The 14,370-nt window shown below is 43.3% G+C and overlaps 1 protein-coding gene across 4 annotated transcripts in view; it reads right to left on the bottom strand.

Moving 5' to 3' along the window:
• The window catches only part of CD96 (CD96 molecule), a 70,399-nt gene that overhangs the window by 40,769 nt on the left and 15,260 nt on the right, over positions 1-14,370 (bottom strand). For all 4 annotated transcript variants that reach the window (XM_030204186.1, XM_030204190.1, XM_030204189.1 and 1 more), the window contains exons 4-5: positions 9,974-10,184; positions 4,715-4,764 (exon numbers count right to left, since the gene is read on the bottom strand). In XM_030204186.1, the coding sequence (XP_030060046.1) occupies positions 4,715-4,764; positions 9,974-10,184 (261 nt within the window). The remainder of the gene's footprint in view (positions 1-4,714; positions 4,765-9,973; positions 10,185-14,370) is intronic.

The raw sequence follows: 14,370 nt of genomic DNA, 5'->3' as shown, positions 1-14,370 counted from the left end.
TGACCTAGATTGGCCACTGTTGGAAACAGGATGCTGGGCTTGATGGACCTTTGGTCTTTCCCACTATGGCAATACTTATGTACTTATGTATGACACTGAGGGCTTCTTTTACAAAGCCGTGCTAGCGATTTCTGCATGGTAAATAAGAGGAATCCAATTCAATTCTTATGGGCTTCCTCTCATTTACTGCTAACACAGCTTTGTTAAAGAAGTCCTGAATAAATCGCAGAGTATGCCTAGAGTAGTAATATATGCACACGTTTTTAAGAGCAAAGTATTGAAGTTTTCAATCACATATAATGTACTTTAATTTATTGTTTGCTGTATATTTGTTCTGATGCAGTTTTAAGTAGTACTGATTTTGTAGTGTAGTAAGTCTTTTGTTGTTTTTAAGCAGCATTTTTTGCCAAAATAGAGTCTGTACTTCTCTAATAATTAAGAGAAACAGCTGTCGGACAAAGTTTTATTTATTGATACTAAATGAACTGCAGAGTATGCCAATGCAGTAACATATGCGCACGTTGTTAAAAGTAGAAAAAAGAGTATCAAAGTTTTTAATTACTCAAAATGTATTTTAATTCATTGTTTGCTGTATATTTATTGTTTGTGCAGAGGTTATGATGCAAGTGGAGATATTCCTTTCTTTTAGCTCCCTGTATTATAAAGTTAGTCATATTGGATTGGATGTTTGCATCCTGGATAGGGGAAATTATTGTTCCATCTTTCCCAGCTTTTATTATTGTTCTTCCCCCTTTCTTTGATACAATTTTTAATATAGTTCCTCATATTGATTTAATTTTAACTTCTGACTTTTCCAAGATTTGGGGGGCCTTAAGTTGGATAGCTTTTTTTGAAATCAACCAGGTTGGTGGCAATCAGTCTTAATATTTTACCACTTAATGCTGCTTGTGGAATTTTGGTCACATATAAGTTATCATTTAATAATGTAGCATTTTAGGGCCCTTTTATTAATCCATGTATGTGCCTACACGCGTCAATTTGGAGTTACCGCCTGGCTACCATGCAGCCTGGGCAGTAATTTTGTTTTTTACGCACGTCTGCTAAGCGCCGAAAAAAGAATTTTTATTTTCTGGCGCCTGGTGGAAACCAGGCGGTATTTGTCATTCTACGCGCACAGATGATTACCGCATGGTTACTGAGTGAGACCTTACCACTAAGTCAATGGCTGGCAGTAAGGTCTCAGATACAAAATGGACGTGCACCAATTTTTATTTTATTTTTGGCAAAAATAAAAAAAGGCCTTTTTTACAGGCATGCTGAAAATGGATCTGCGCACGCCTAAAACATGCGCCTACACTAGTCCAGTCCATGTTTCTTTGCACCTCAATAAAAGAACCCCTTAGTATGTCACCATTCCCTCATTAATTTTTCTTTAAAAAGTCTTTTTTAATTATTTCTTTATTATCGGTCACTTTTTCATTTTTGGATTACCATACATTACGTCATAACTTTCATTTTACTTTAAGCTTCAGTGCAAATCGCATGGTGGTATACTTTTGAAATCCATAGAAAGCTACATGTGAAATTTTCATGTGCTTTTATATGTTTATATAAGTTTTTTTTAACATGTTTTCATTATTCTTAACAGACCCCTGATGCAGGCATAGATGCCAAAATATTGCCCTGCATCTTGTCTTAGAAAAAAAGATTTACTTGCTATTCCAGTTCTGGAGGCTGCTAGTGCTTTTTTCTGTTTGTCTTGTATGTTGTGCTTTGGTTTCCCTCTCTTTTTTTTTTACTGCTCTAATAACTTAATCAGTCAGCCATACTCCTGAATCCGTGCCCCTGAATTGAGGGCTGTCCTTGTGATAGTGACTGTTTAGATGGGGAAAGATTTTAAAAAGGGGGGGGGGGAGGAAGGAATCTCAGATAGCTGCACATAAAGGGTTATTGATCCGATGTCCAGGGGAGACTGGTAGTAATTCCAGATTAAAGCAGCAGAGGATATATCAGTTTTGTAAACTTAAGAGATAAAATGTGAAAGAATCTTACATGATTAAGTGGTAAGGTGTCGGGCCCTGTTTACTAAGGCGCATTATAGGTGCCTATACTATCCCCTATAGGTGCCTACACGGTTAGCCCGTGTGCTAATTGTAGGTGCGTTAAAGACATTAACGCACTTTAGTAAACAGGGGTCATTTTACTAAGGTGCAGCAAAATGTGGTCTGCGCTGCTGTGGACGCATGTATTGGATGCGTGCAGGATCATTTTTAAGTGCACCTACAAAAAAGGCCTTTTGGGGGGGGGGGGGGCTGAAAATGGATGTGCAGCAAAATGCAAATTGATGCGTGTCCATTTTGGGCCTGAGACCTTACTGCCACCCATTGACTTAGCGGTAAGGTCTCATGCGTTAACCGGGCAGTAATCATCAGTGCGCATACAATGCCGATTACTACTACTACTACTATTTATCATTTCTATAGCGCTACAAGGCATACGCAGCGCTGTACACCATACACAAAAAGACAGTCCCTGCTCAAAGAGCTTACAATCTAGGTAAACAGACAGGTAAACAGACAGAACAATAAGGGTAACAGACAGAACAATTAAGGGTAAGGGAATAAAGAGGTGAGGATAAAGGACATGGCAAGTGAGTGGTGGTTAGGAGTCAAAAGCAGTGGTAAAGAGGTGGGCTTCACAATTGATTACTGCCCAGTTAGCACTGTGCGACGGAAAATTTCCAGCATGCCTACCGAATGCGTGTACAAAATGAAATTATCGCCCGGGCCATGTGGTACCGAGCGGTAGTTCCAAATTGGCACATGTTGGGCACACATAGGCACCTACACGGCTTTGTACAAGGGCCCTTAAATGTATAAACAGTTTTAGAGTACATAATATATAACGTTGTGGAGACATTGTGGAATGTGAGATGTGTAAGGTAGTGAATGAAAAGTTAAGAATAGGGAATATATGATTAAATGAATGTACAGTGATACCGTGTTTCCCCGAAAATAGGGCATCCCCATAAAATAAGACCTACCGAGGTTTTTGGTGCCCTTAGAAAATATAAGGCCTCCCCCGAAAGTAAGGCCTAGCAAAGTTTTGTTTTTTCCGGTAAGTAGGGTCCCCCCCCCTGAGATCGCCGGGCCCCCCTCCGTCATTCTGAAACTAACCCCCCACCCGAGGTCATCCCCCCCCCCACCCGAGATGGCGCCCCCACCCGAAGTCGCCGGACCCCAACCCCCTCTGTCGCTCCGAAACTAACCTGCACTTAAGCCTCCTTTCACTTTCCTTCCAGTTCGCAGCAAGCAGCAGCAGTAGGAGGGCAGGCCACTCCTTCCTTCCGTGTCCCGCCCTCACCTGACGTAACGTAACGTCAGGCGAGGGTGGGGCTCGGAAGGAAGGAGAGGCCTGCCCTGCCCTGCTGCTCCTGCGAACTGGAAGGAAAGTGAAAGGAGGCTTAAGTGCAGGTTAGTTTCTGAGCGACGGAGGGGGGTGGGGTCCGGCGACTTCGGGTGGGAGCGCCATCTCGGGTGGGGGGGGGGCGACCTCGGGTGGGGGGTTACCGGTAGTTGCAGGAGCGACGGAGGGAAGGTGGGCGGGCCAACCGTGTTTCCCCGAAATATTAAGACATCCCCTGAAAATAAGACCTAGCGCCTTTTTGGGCGCAAAAATTAATATAAGGCAGTGTCTTATATTCGGGGAAACACGGTACCTCGGTTTTTGTCGATAATCCGTCCGAAAACAATCAGCGAGATCCGAAACCGAAGAAAACCAAGGCAATTATTTCCACATGGAATTGTTTGGCTAGATGCACAGGGTGATGCTCACATGAGAAACAACGCCACACTGAGCAGGAGAACGTGTGGGTCACCCTTTGATTTTGCAAAATTAGCAGAGAGGTCACGTGGGCACGCCGACGAAATCCGAGACAAAATTTTCACAGAAAAAATCAACGAAAACTGAAACCGATGATAACCAAAGTCAACGAAAACCGAGGTATTACTTATTGAAAATAAGATTTTATGGAATTATTTAAGAATTTGATATGAATAAAGATTATTGTATAGAATCTTAATTATTTGTGGTTAATATATAAATGAAAGTGTAATTGTATTGGAATTAAGATATCCATTTAGTAATATTTATTTATTTGTAACATTTGTATCCCACATTTTCCCACCCATTAGCAGACTCAATGTGGCTTACATAATACCGTCAAGGCGATCGCCAAGTCCAGTAGATATTAAACAAATACAGTTTAAAATAAGGGTCAGGTAAGGTTAGGGTATACAAGTACAACAAGGGTCAAGGAACTGAGGAATATACAATGTCCATTACGATGTGAGGTTTTGATGCATTTCGGAGTTAAGGCATTTAAGTTGGATCAGTAGAGCAGGCCTTGCAAAACAGGTTTTTAATGATTGCCTGAAGTTTAGTAATATTGTTGTATGCATATTTATTAGGGAGGTGCATTTGTGGCCCTTGAGAACTAGGACTGTATTCTACTGCTTTAGGACAATGCTTTATTTAATATACATCCCAAAAAAATAATATCCCTGGAATTCATGCTAATTTCTTCTTTCGAACAAGAGTCCATGCCCCACTCAGCCTGCCAAACAGAGGTCGTGAAGCAGTTGCATTTACAGATTTAGATGATATAGTTTTACAAGGCTTGAAGGTTCTGTTTGAACATTCCTGCTGGCTATTTTACATGCCAAAGATTCCTGACCCAGAAGAAATGACTTACCTCACTGCTGGAGATGTTTCTAATGGTGAGCGAGATCTCTGGTGGTATAGCTTAGAGAGAGAAAAAAAGTATCATTTCTGACTATATTTTATAGGGGAGAAGATTGGGGACAAGGGTCATAGATGTCATATGTAAACCTTCAGTCTTTCATGCCTCCCCCCCCCAATTGTTTTTCATGCTGCTAGCCCTCCCCTCAAGATTTTCATAACGAAGCTCAACAATCAAGATTTCTCTAACATCACCCGGCCCAGAACAATCCTGTAAAAAATCATAATGCATAGATGGAAATCACACTTTTAAATGTTAAACTTTGCTTTATATGTACATACGTAATGAAGGCAATTTCCAAAAGCCATTTACCTGGATAAATGACTGTTTATTCAGATAAATGGCCTATTTGAAAATTACCTCTATTGTCTTCACAGGGATTTCAAACTATATGAAAACTTCCACTTATGATAGTGGACTTTATAATACTTGGTGTATTCGTCCCTATCGGGAGTTTTGAGGTCTTATTTGTTGAAATTTCTGTAAAGAAGCTTTGAAGGTTACAGGTGAATGAGATACAAATTTTCAAACTATTTCTCAAGTAGATTGCTATTTGAAAATTACCCACCCTCTCTGCAGGTAAAATTACGGGTTGATGACTTTTTACGTGTGTGCGGCCATCAGGAGTGATTGATTTGCTTTGACTACAGCTGCTCTTTGTCGCCCCCACCCCAGAAGCAGCTGCCTACTTTGTCTAAAGATTAAACCAGCCTTTTGGGGACGTGGATCTGTAGTTTTGCAGGATCTTTATTTACATGTGGATGTGAAATAATTATTTATACTATGCAGTGTCTGTGGACTGAGTTGCTGCCAGATATAAACCTTGTATGAAAAGGAATTAAATAAACTCAGGGGACACATTCAACTTCCAGTAACAATTTAAGAAGAATATTTATCGAAAAGGTAGTTTAGCAAATAGAAACCGAGTAATGTATTTGTTCAGATGCTATCTCAGGCAGTTCCGCATTGCTGCTTACCATAACACTGTGGTGAGATTCCCGACTCTATACTAACCTTGAGATGCTACCAATTGCATTCAGTGGTGTGGAAATATTATACCCCAGAATCCTGCTAGTCCCGACTTTTCGTTGCTCCAACATTGTTTGGATAAAATTGACAACTGGATTTCTACCCATTGTCTGATGCTGAATCCCAAGAAAACGGTGGCCCTTTGGGTTACCAGTCACCAGTCCTTTCCCTCTAGTGCTCCCTCTTTACAGGAATCTCCAAATCAACTGGTTGATACCTTCAAGTATCTTGAGGTTTACTTTGATATGACCCTTACCTTCCGATCACAAATTTCTGCAGTATCTATACCTTGTTTCCATTCCCTTCCGCTAGTTCAGTCTCTTTGCCCTTATCTTGATGACAGCAGCTATGCAACTCATCTTTATGCATTAGTTGCATCCAAGCAGGACTATTGCAACATTGTGTAAACTGGCCTTCCTTCACTGGCCCTCAAAAAATTCCAAACTGTTTGCTCACTCATGTCCGTCACTTTGACCATGTGCCCCCACTTCTTAAACACCACCACTGGCTACCTAGCAAGTATTGTATAGTCCATAAGATTCTTACTCCATCTGGGTGCCCCTCTTTACCTAGCCTCTCTCATAACTCCCTATAGGCCCACTCGAGCTCTCCGCTCTTCCTCGGGACACCAACTTGCCACACCTCCTTTGCACCTGCGCTATTTGGCTTTATTTCTCTTTGGATCCTGCCCTCTGGAACTCTTTCCCCCTTGATGTCTGTTCAGAACTTTCCTATCTCCTATTCTGTGATCTCACGAAGTCTCAGTTGTTTGTATAGGCTTTCCCTAATTAAGTTCCTTATCCATGTGTGGGTCCTGGTTTGGCTCACGTTCACAGTATTGCAGTTTTTTTCTTTTTCTCTGTCTAACTTCTCTCTTTCACTTATGGTCTACTCTCTTCCTGTTCTATTTATTTTGTAGTTTCTTTCTGTTTCCATTTATCTTGTAAACCACTTTTTTCCTGAGAGGCAGTATGTAAGTACTGCAATAAACAAAAACATATAGCATATGGGGGTAATTCTCAAAAGGACTCCTAAAGCTAGGGACCAGTATAGAATTCATGTGCTGAACGTGAATTCTATACTGGTAATTGGGCGTGCAATTATCATTATATAACACCACATTTTTGTGCCTAACTTTATGTGCAAGCAATTACTTTAGCTCAAGAGCCAGTGTAAATGCTTTTGCCTAGTAATTATTGTGCGTACTACTGCTAGGCACTCTCCTGACCCACCCATGACCCTCTCAGGTCCATGCTCCTTTGCAGTTGCACATGTAACTGCTAATTAGTGTCAATTATAACCAATAATTTGTTGTTAATGCCAATTAGCAGCTAATTAAATTATGTTACACACACAACTGACACTGTTCTATAACTTGAAGTGTAACGTTGTGCAGTAAGCGTGAAATTGGGTGCTCAGGTTTATAGAATTAGAAGGTATAGGCTTAACTTTTGTGACCTTATAGCTGGTACGAAAGGTTTACTAAAATGTCCTCGTGATTGTTATCATAAGTCTCAGTTATTAACACAATAGCTGGTGGCAATGAGTACCATTTACTCGGATAGCTGTATGATGTATAAGATTCGGAGTGTGCAGATGGTTTGCCCCACTGCGAATGCCCTTGGGAGGAGAATATGGAAGCATAGGAAGGAAAATTGTTTTTTTGCCTCTTTTCTGTCATTCAGTAATAGGCTGAAAGCTCAGCAGTCTGGAGTCTCAGGCCTGGGTTGAACTTTGAATTATCAAGCTGGTCTTAGGATAAAGGAAGAAGGGAGGAGTCATTGGTCTTTTGAATCTTCTCTACATCCTGAGACAGGAAGTGAGGTCACTGACTTCCAAGCTTTGAGGAATTTGGCCCTGATTAAAGGACAGTTTGGGGTCCAGGTGGAAGAGAAGAATGACTTCATCTGTGGTGGTGAGGCCTAGAAGGAAGAAGTCCCAGGATTTGGGAGGTGAAAATCCCTTCTTCTGAATATCTGCCTGACTAGGATTAACAGCAATCAAGGAATAGAGTGTCTGGACTACGCAGTTCAAAGTCCTGGCAGTTAGGCTCAATAACCCAACTAATCCTTTCTTCTAGCTTTTTCCATCCTGCAGAACACCTAAGTGAAGAGAGAGGAGGTGTGGGAGATTCCTATTTGTATATCCCATCTTGGATGCAAGGAAATCTGAGAGGAGTTGGATTAGGAGATGCTTTGAGGCATCTTACAGGTCAGAAATGTGAATTCCTGACTGTGAACCTGGGTGAAAAAGAAGATTCCTAGCATCAGGAACAGGCAGTGTCCTTACTTAGGGAGCCAGTAGGAAGTGTTCCAGGGAACAAGAAATGCCTAACTTTTCGCTTAGCTTTGCCTTTTCATATCTGTCTGTAAATATATCTTTTTTTTTACCTGCTTTTAATCAATCATACAGATTGCATTTTTTAATATACAGCCAAGACCTGGACTGGAGGTGACTTCATTTGGTTCAGTGAGGAGTGCATGGAGGAGTGCCTCGTAAAGCATCCCATGAGCATCCCATCTGCAGAAGGTTCCTAAGCGGTCAACTACACTCGGAAGTAAAATGCATTTAAAACAGTATTTGTTCCAAGTAGCCACACATCCTACCTCACAACAGCCAAGTGAAAAATATATCCACAAATCCTTAGAAAATGAAGCAGAAAGACATGGAATGGTTTGGTTGGGTAAGTGTCCACTCCTCTAATACTTTTGTATCAAATCCAAATATATTAAGCTGTGGTGTAACCAATCGGTTTCATAACAGCAGGTCATCTTGTGGCCCCTAGTTTTCTGTTCTAAGAGGCTTTAATAACTTTAAACTGTTACCGAGCTATCAAGTACATAGTAACATAGTAAATGACAGCAAATAAAGACCTGTACGGTCCATCCAGTCTCCCACCAAGAATAACTCATTTTACATGGTATGCAATACTTTATATGTATACCCAAGTTTGATTTGTCCTTGCCATTTTCAGAGCACAGACTGTAGAAGTCTGCTCAACACTGTTCTTGTACTAAAAGTTCTGAAGCTAACATCGAAGCCCCTTAAAATTTACACTCCAGCCCATCCATATCTATTCAGTCAAGATCAGGGCACAGTCCGTAGAAGTCTGCCCAGCACTGGTTTTGCTTCCCAATTACCGGTGTTGCCACCCAATCTCCGCTAAGATTCCGTGGACCCATTCCTTCTATCAAACTCCTGTTACTCTATCTTCTCCGTCTATATGTTCCAACTCCACTTATCCCCGTGCTCTCTAAGATATTTTAATGAGTTGTGTTAACATTAGAAGTAGCATACTATGTTATAGTGTGTTTGAATATCTTTGACTGCTTTAATTGCGTATTGCCTACGTCCAGGTTATTCTTGTTGTACATTGCCTTGGATGAATTTCTTCAAAAAGGCAACAAATAAATCCTAATCAGTCAATCAATCAATCAATCAATCAATCTGAATGGGGTTGTCAGAAGTTCAAGCCTGGCCTAAAATTTCCCTCCTAGAATGGGCTAACTTGGCAGCTCAGCTATTACATTGCTGGATATTATAAGAGTCAAGTTTTCAAAATGATTGGGGGTGCTAAATTACCTCTCCCTGGACACAGTGAAAGAGTTTGCTTAATATTTGGGAGTGTTCAAGCTGCCATAACATTCACAAAGCTGGCTCCTAGGCTGGATATAATGAAAACGATCATTAAATTAATTGTAGGCAAGCATTACATATTCACATTATTTGTACATACAGGGGGTCTTTTACTAAGCGGTGGTAAGCCCAACACAGGCTTACCGCTCACTAAACTAGAAGTACCGAAGGGCTACCGCAGCAGCCCATTGGTAATTCCCACCCCCCCAGCGCATGCCAGAAATGGCACCGGTGTTTACCCAGCGGTAATTGGGCAGTGCTGGTTACTGCAGGAGCCATTGCCTAAGTGCTTTCCCCGAAATGGCTGTGCGGCAAGTGCTTCATTTGCCACACAGCCATTTCTTTAAAAAAAAAAAAGCCTTTTAACCACTGCAGTAAAAGGGGGCTCGGCACATGTCAAAAACACTCACCAATGCCAGTGTAGGCCCCCTTTTGCAGCAGCTTAGTAAAAGGACCCCACAATGATTCCAATCCTTGGGACCCTTAGGGTGTCCTCTAACCTGAAAAAGAGTGGTTATTTCTGCTAGTGTCCTAATAATACCTTACCAAAAGCTTTGAGGGTGGTGGTGTTCTTTATTTTTTTCTGATAGGTTTCTACGTAGCAGGAGAAATTCCTTCCATCATCTAGTGTTGTGGCTGATGAAATGCTCAACGTATAATTTCCAAGCAGCTGAATTCGTTCATTGCCTAATGCCAAGTATGGTCTCTCTGAGTGGTTTTCAGAGCTGAACAATATTTTTTCCCTTCCATTCTCTCCCTGCTCAAAAATAAAAATGAAGTTACACCCTTTCTCTTGTTCTATTTGATTTGAGCTTTGTTAGATCAGGCCAAATGTTAATTCTGACTTTGTTCATCTTTTATAAGGGATTGTAAATTACTATGCATTAAGGGGCCCTTTTACAGAGGCGCATTAGGTGCTATGCGAGTGCAGCACTTGCCACATAGCAACAGGAAACTACGTCAGATGAGGGTGGGACTTGGCAGTGACATGCAGCGTGCCCAGGGCCGCCGAGAGACTGGGCCAGGCCCAGGACAAGGCCGCCCCCGGGGCCCCCCACCCGAGGTTGCCGCCACCGGACCCTCTCTCCACCTCCGGGCCCTCTGCACTGACCTTAAGCGCCTCACCTTCGAAAGCGCAGCATCAAGCAGCGGCAGACCACTCCTTCCTTCCATGTCCCGCCCTTGCAGAAGTTACGTCAGGTGAGGGTGGGACACGGAAGGAAGGAGTGGTCTGCCGCTGCTTGCTGCGCTTTCAAAGGTGAGGCGCTTAAGTTCAATGCCAGGGAGCGATGGAGGGCGGGCCGGACTGCGGTGGCAGCGCCGGGCCCCCCCTGGAGGCCTGGGCCCAGGGAATTTTGTCCCCCCTGTCCCCCCCTCTTAGCATCCCTGAGCGTGCCTAAGCGTGAGGCTCTGCAGTAGGTTGCTGTTTACACCGCTGACAGACACTGTCTTGGCAGGAACATGGTACAGCTGAGTGGAGGGAGCAGACCACAGGGAGGTAGCGAGAAGTGAAGATCATGATGGACCCTCTGTAGGGGGAAGGAGAGAATCACCCTTCAGAGGGAGTTGTGGCTGCCCCAGTGGAAATGTGGGAGATGACCTGACAAAGCAAGAGCCTCCTGCTGAATGCGAGAGACTTGGCAGGTCTGAGATACTGATTAATGGACTTTTGTAATCTGTTTTGGGAACAGCCCAGGTAAAGTATGCAGAGAAGAGTATTTGTTATAATTTACAAATCATACCATCAAGGGTTTGACTGGAATTGTAAGTAACATCTCTAATGTATTAAAGTGTTGGAGAGAAGAAGGAGAAAATGATATAAATATGTTGGCCACCTATATAAGGAAGTTATTATTCTTTTGCTTCATCAAATGGAATTCAAGTAAAGTTTGCTTTGGTTCAATTTTACAACGAGTATGGACTAAGTTATTCACCATACATAAAGTCTGGTGTTGTGTTTGCAATCGGCCTGCCAGGTTATATATGAGCCTGGCCTTGGTCCTGAGCAAAGAAATAAATAGTGTGCCCTTGTTTTCCACCATCCTGAGCCTATACTAGGCAGCCACCTAGGTGCATATGCAAAGTTACATACACAAACATCTTCGGTGGTGCTAAATCTATTTTACAGAAAGTTCAACACTCTGAGCTTTCTATAAAATATTGGTCTGCATTTACATGGGCACAGTTACAGTTCATATCTGTTTCTTTCCTTAAACAGCCTAGCAAAGTCATCCTTCTTGGCTGAACTGCCTTATTTTAATCAATTTGGTTTTATTAATGTATATCCGATATTTTCCTGTATCTCATTTTTTATGCTAATGTGAATTGATTTGATGTATCACTCTGTTGTTCTTTCATATGTTGTACACTGCTTTATAGCCTTCGGGGAGAGGCAAGTTATAAATTGGACTAGTAAATAAATAAATAAATAAACTCAAGGATATGGTACAATTTAGGGGCCTTTTTACTAAGCTGTTTTAGATGCTAATGTGTGCCTAATAGCCTAATGCAGAATGTCCTAAAGCATCCTGCATTAGTTTTGCCATCTGCAAGCATTAAGTGCACGTTTTTTTTTTAAAAGTTTTTTTGGGAGGGGCATGGCGCAGGAGGGGAAAGAGCAGAGCATGGGCATGGAACTGGTAACCAGTTAGTGTGAGCACATTAATGCACGCTATCTGGTTATGGCAGGATTAACGTGGGAGCCCTCACTGTCTCCTCAATACTGTTGGAGGCAGTCATGCCCAGATGATCGAAAGCTCCGCACTGTTCCAAACACCACTCTAAAAATAGTGCTGTAACAGCGCGGGGCTTTACTGCCCCTATGATCAGAGATAATAGGATGGAAATTTATATTTATGTGCGCTATTATTTCTGATCATAGGGTAAAGTGCGGGAGGATTGTGCCTGAATCCTCCCGCACTTGTTTGACAGGTCTGGGCTGTCAAAAGCCCAGACCTGTCAAACACAGGGGCTGGAGGTCTGTGGAACCACCAGACCCCAAACAGCATGGCTCTGTGCCCTCATCAAACCCCCACCCCCAGCCACTGACAAGGAGGCTGGAGGTCTGGTGGGTCTTCAGCCCCCCTAACCCCCTCGCATCCCTCCCCAAAAAGCCCTGGTGGGCCGCAAATCAAACCCCCCAAGTCTGGTGGTCTAGTGAGCCTTTTTCCTGCCCCCTACTTTTGTTGGAGGAGGGAGGTACACTCCCTCCTCTTCTCCTCTTCCAGCAGCACCACCTTGAAAAAGGCGGCGCCCAGCCCTATCCAGCTAGACGGGGCTTCACACCATATAACGCCCTTATATGCTCGCTGGTCATTGGGAAGGAATAGGTTTAGCATGCATTTGCATGCTGCTTGCACTAAGTGCTCTGTTTAGCATGCATTTGCATGCTAGTTGCGTTCAGAGCCCGCAGGTGCGTTGTTTTACGTGCTCGGGGGCTATGATCATGGGGCGGTAACAAATGCAGGTGCTAATACGGCGCTAATAGCCTCTAGCACCCGCGTTTACTTCTGATCATCAGCCCATAAGTGCTCCTGCAGTAATTCTTTTAAAGGGCTGCACATTAATGGTAACATTAATAAAACACATTGAAAAGAAGCCATTTTACGACCACACAAGAAATGGGCTTAGCATGTGGGAAAGTCCCATGTTAGGGCATGCTAAGGCTATTTGCTAGTACAGTTTAGTAAAAGAGCCCTTTAATTCCATATATATCTGTGGCTGCTGGATGCAGTTTGAGAACCACAGATGGGCTACTTTATAATTCCTGGCAGCACCTATAGATCCCAAGGCCTTGTGTTTCCTTAGAAGAAACATCTTGACTGACTTCTGAGTGTTCCTGTCTCCATCTGTAACCTTCCCCTCTGTTCCTCTGCCAAGTTTTCTCACTCAGCACCAGCACACTGACAATTTCTGTTTCTTAAAGGTAGACATGCAGAGATTCAGACAGGTCAATATTCAGGCTCAACAGGAAGTGTTTTATTTTTTTTTAATTCTGGCTGTAGCATTTTAAAAAGTCTGCATATTCAGCGTTGCAGCGCTGAATGTCAGTAGTGTATCAAGGGTGGGACAGTGGGGGTTGTTCACCCTGGGTGCAGGCAGCAAGGAGGTGCACGGAGCAGTAGCACATCTGTTGGCTCCGCTGGTCCCCTGCCCCCTCTGATGTTACTTCCTGTTCCTGAGCAAGGGACCAGCAGAGCTGACAGCTGAGCAACTGCTCCATGCACCCCCTTGCTAGGAGGAAGGGTGGTGGGGGCGATGCACTTCGGGGGAGGGGTGGGGTGATGCGCCTCAGGGGTGGAGGGTGGGGATATGATGCACCTCGGAGGTGGGGGTGTGATGTGCCTTGGGGGGGGGGAGAGCGGAGCGGCGACTCTTCCTAGGTGGCAAGCACGCTGGGTATACCACTGCTGAATATACATGGCGACTGCTCACCACTGGTGACTACAGGTGGGGAGCCAGAAAGACTAGGGTTCAAATCCCACTTCTGCTCCTTGTGACCTTGGGCAAGTCAGCTAAATTTCCATTGCCTCAGGTACAAACTTAGGACCCCTTTTACTAAAGGGCATTACACCCTTAACACACTTGTAGCATGGGAAAACAGGCTACTGCAAAACACGTCAAAGTGTTTGGTGGTATTTTCTCTGTCTCTGTGCACTAAATGTGCATTACTTATTTTGAAAAAAATATTTGGGGGAGGGGGAATGCATGGTCAGAGAATGGACATGAAACAGGCACATCAAACAGGAAGAACCTCTACGTATACAATAGAGGAACGAAGGAGTAGATGCTGGCCAAAGGGCAATCCAACACAAGAGGTGGTGCTTTAAAAGATACTTTATTCGCTGCTTGGACATAAGGGACCCGACATGGTCTGTGTTTCGGCGTTACAGAATGCCTGCCTCAGGGGCATGGTCAACTGAGTCGAATGCAGCAGAAATGTC

Source organism: Microcaecilia unicolor, chromosome 5 (assembly GCF_901765095.1).
Source record: "Microcaecilia unicolor chromosome 5, aMicUni1.1, whole genome shotgun sequence".
NCBI classification, from domain to species: Eukaryota; Metazoa; Chordata; class Amphibia; order Gymnophiona; family Siphonopidae; genus Microcaecilia; species Microcaecilia unicolor.
The sequence above is the reverse complement of the archived record's forward strand: the minus strand, read 5'-3'. Positions and strand labels throughout refer to the sequence as shown.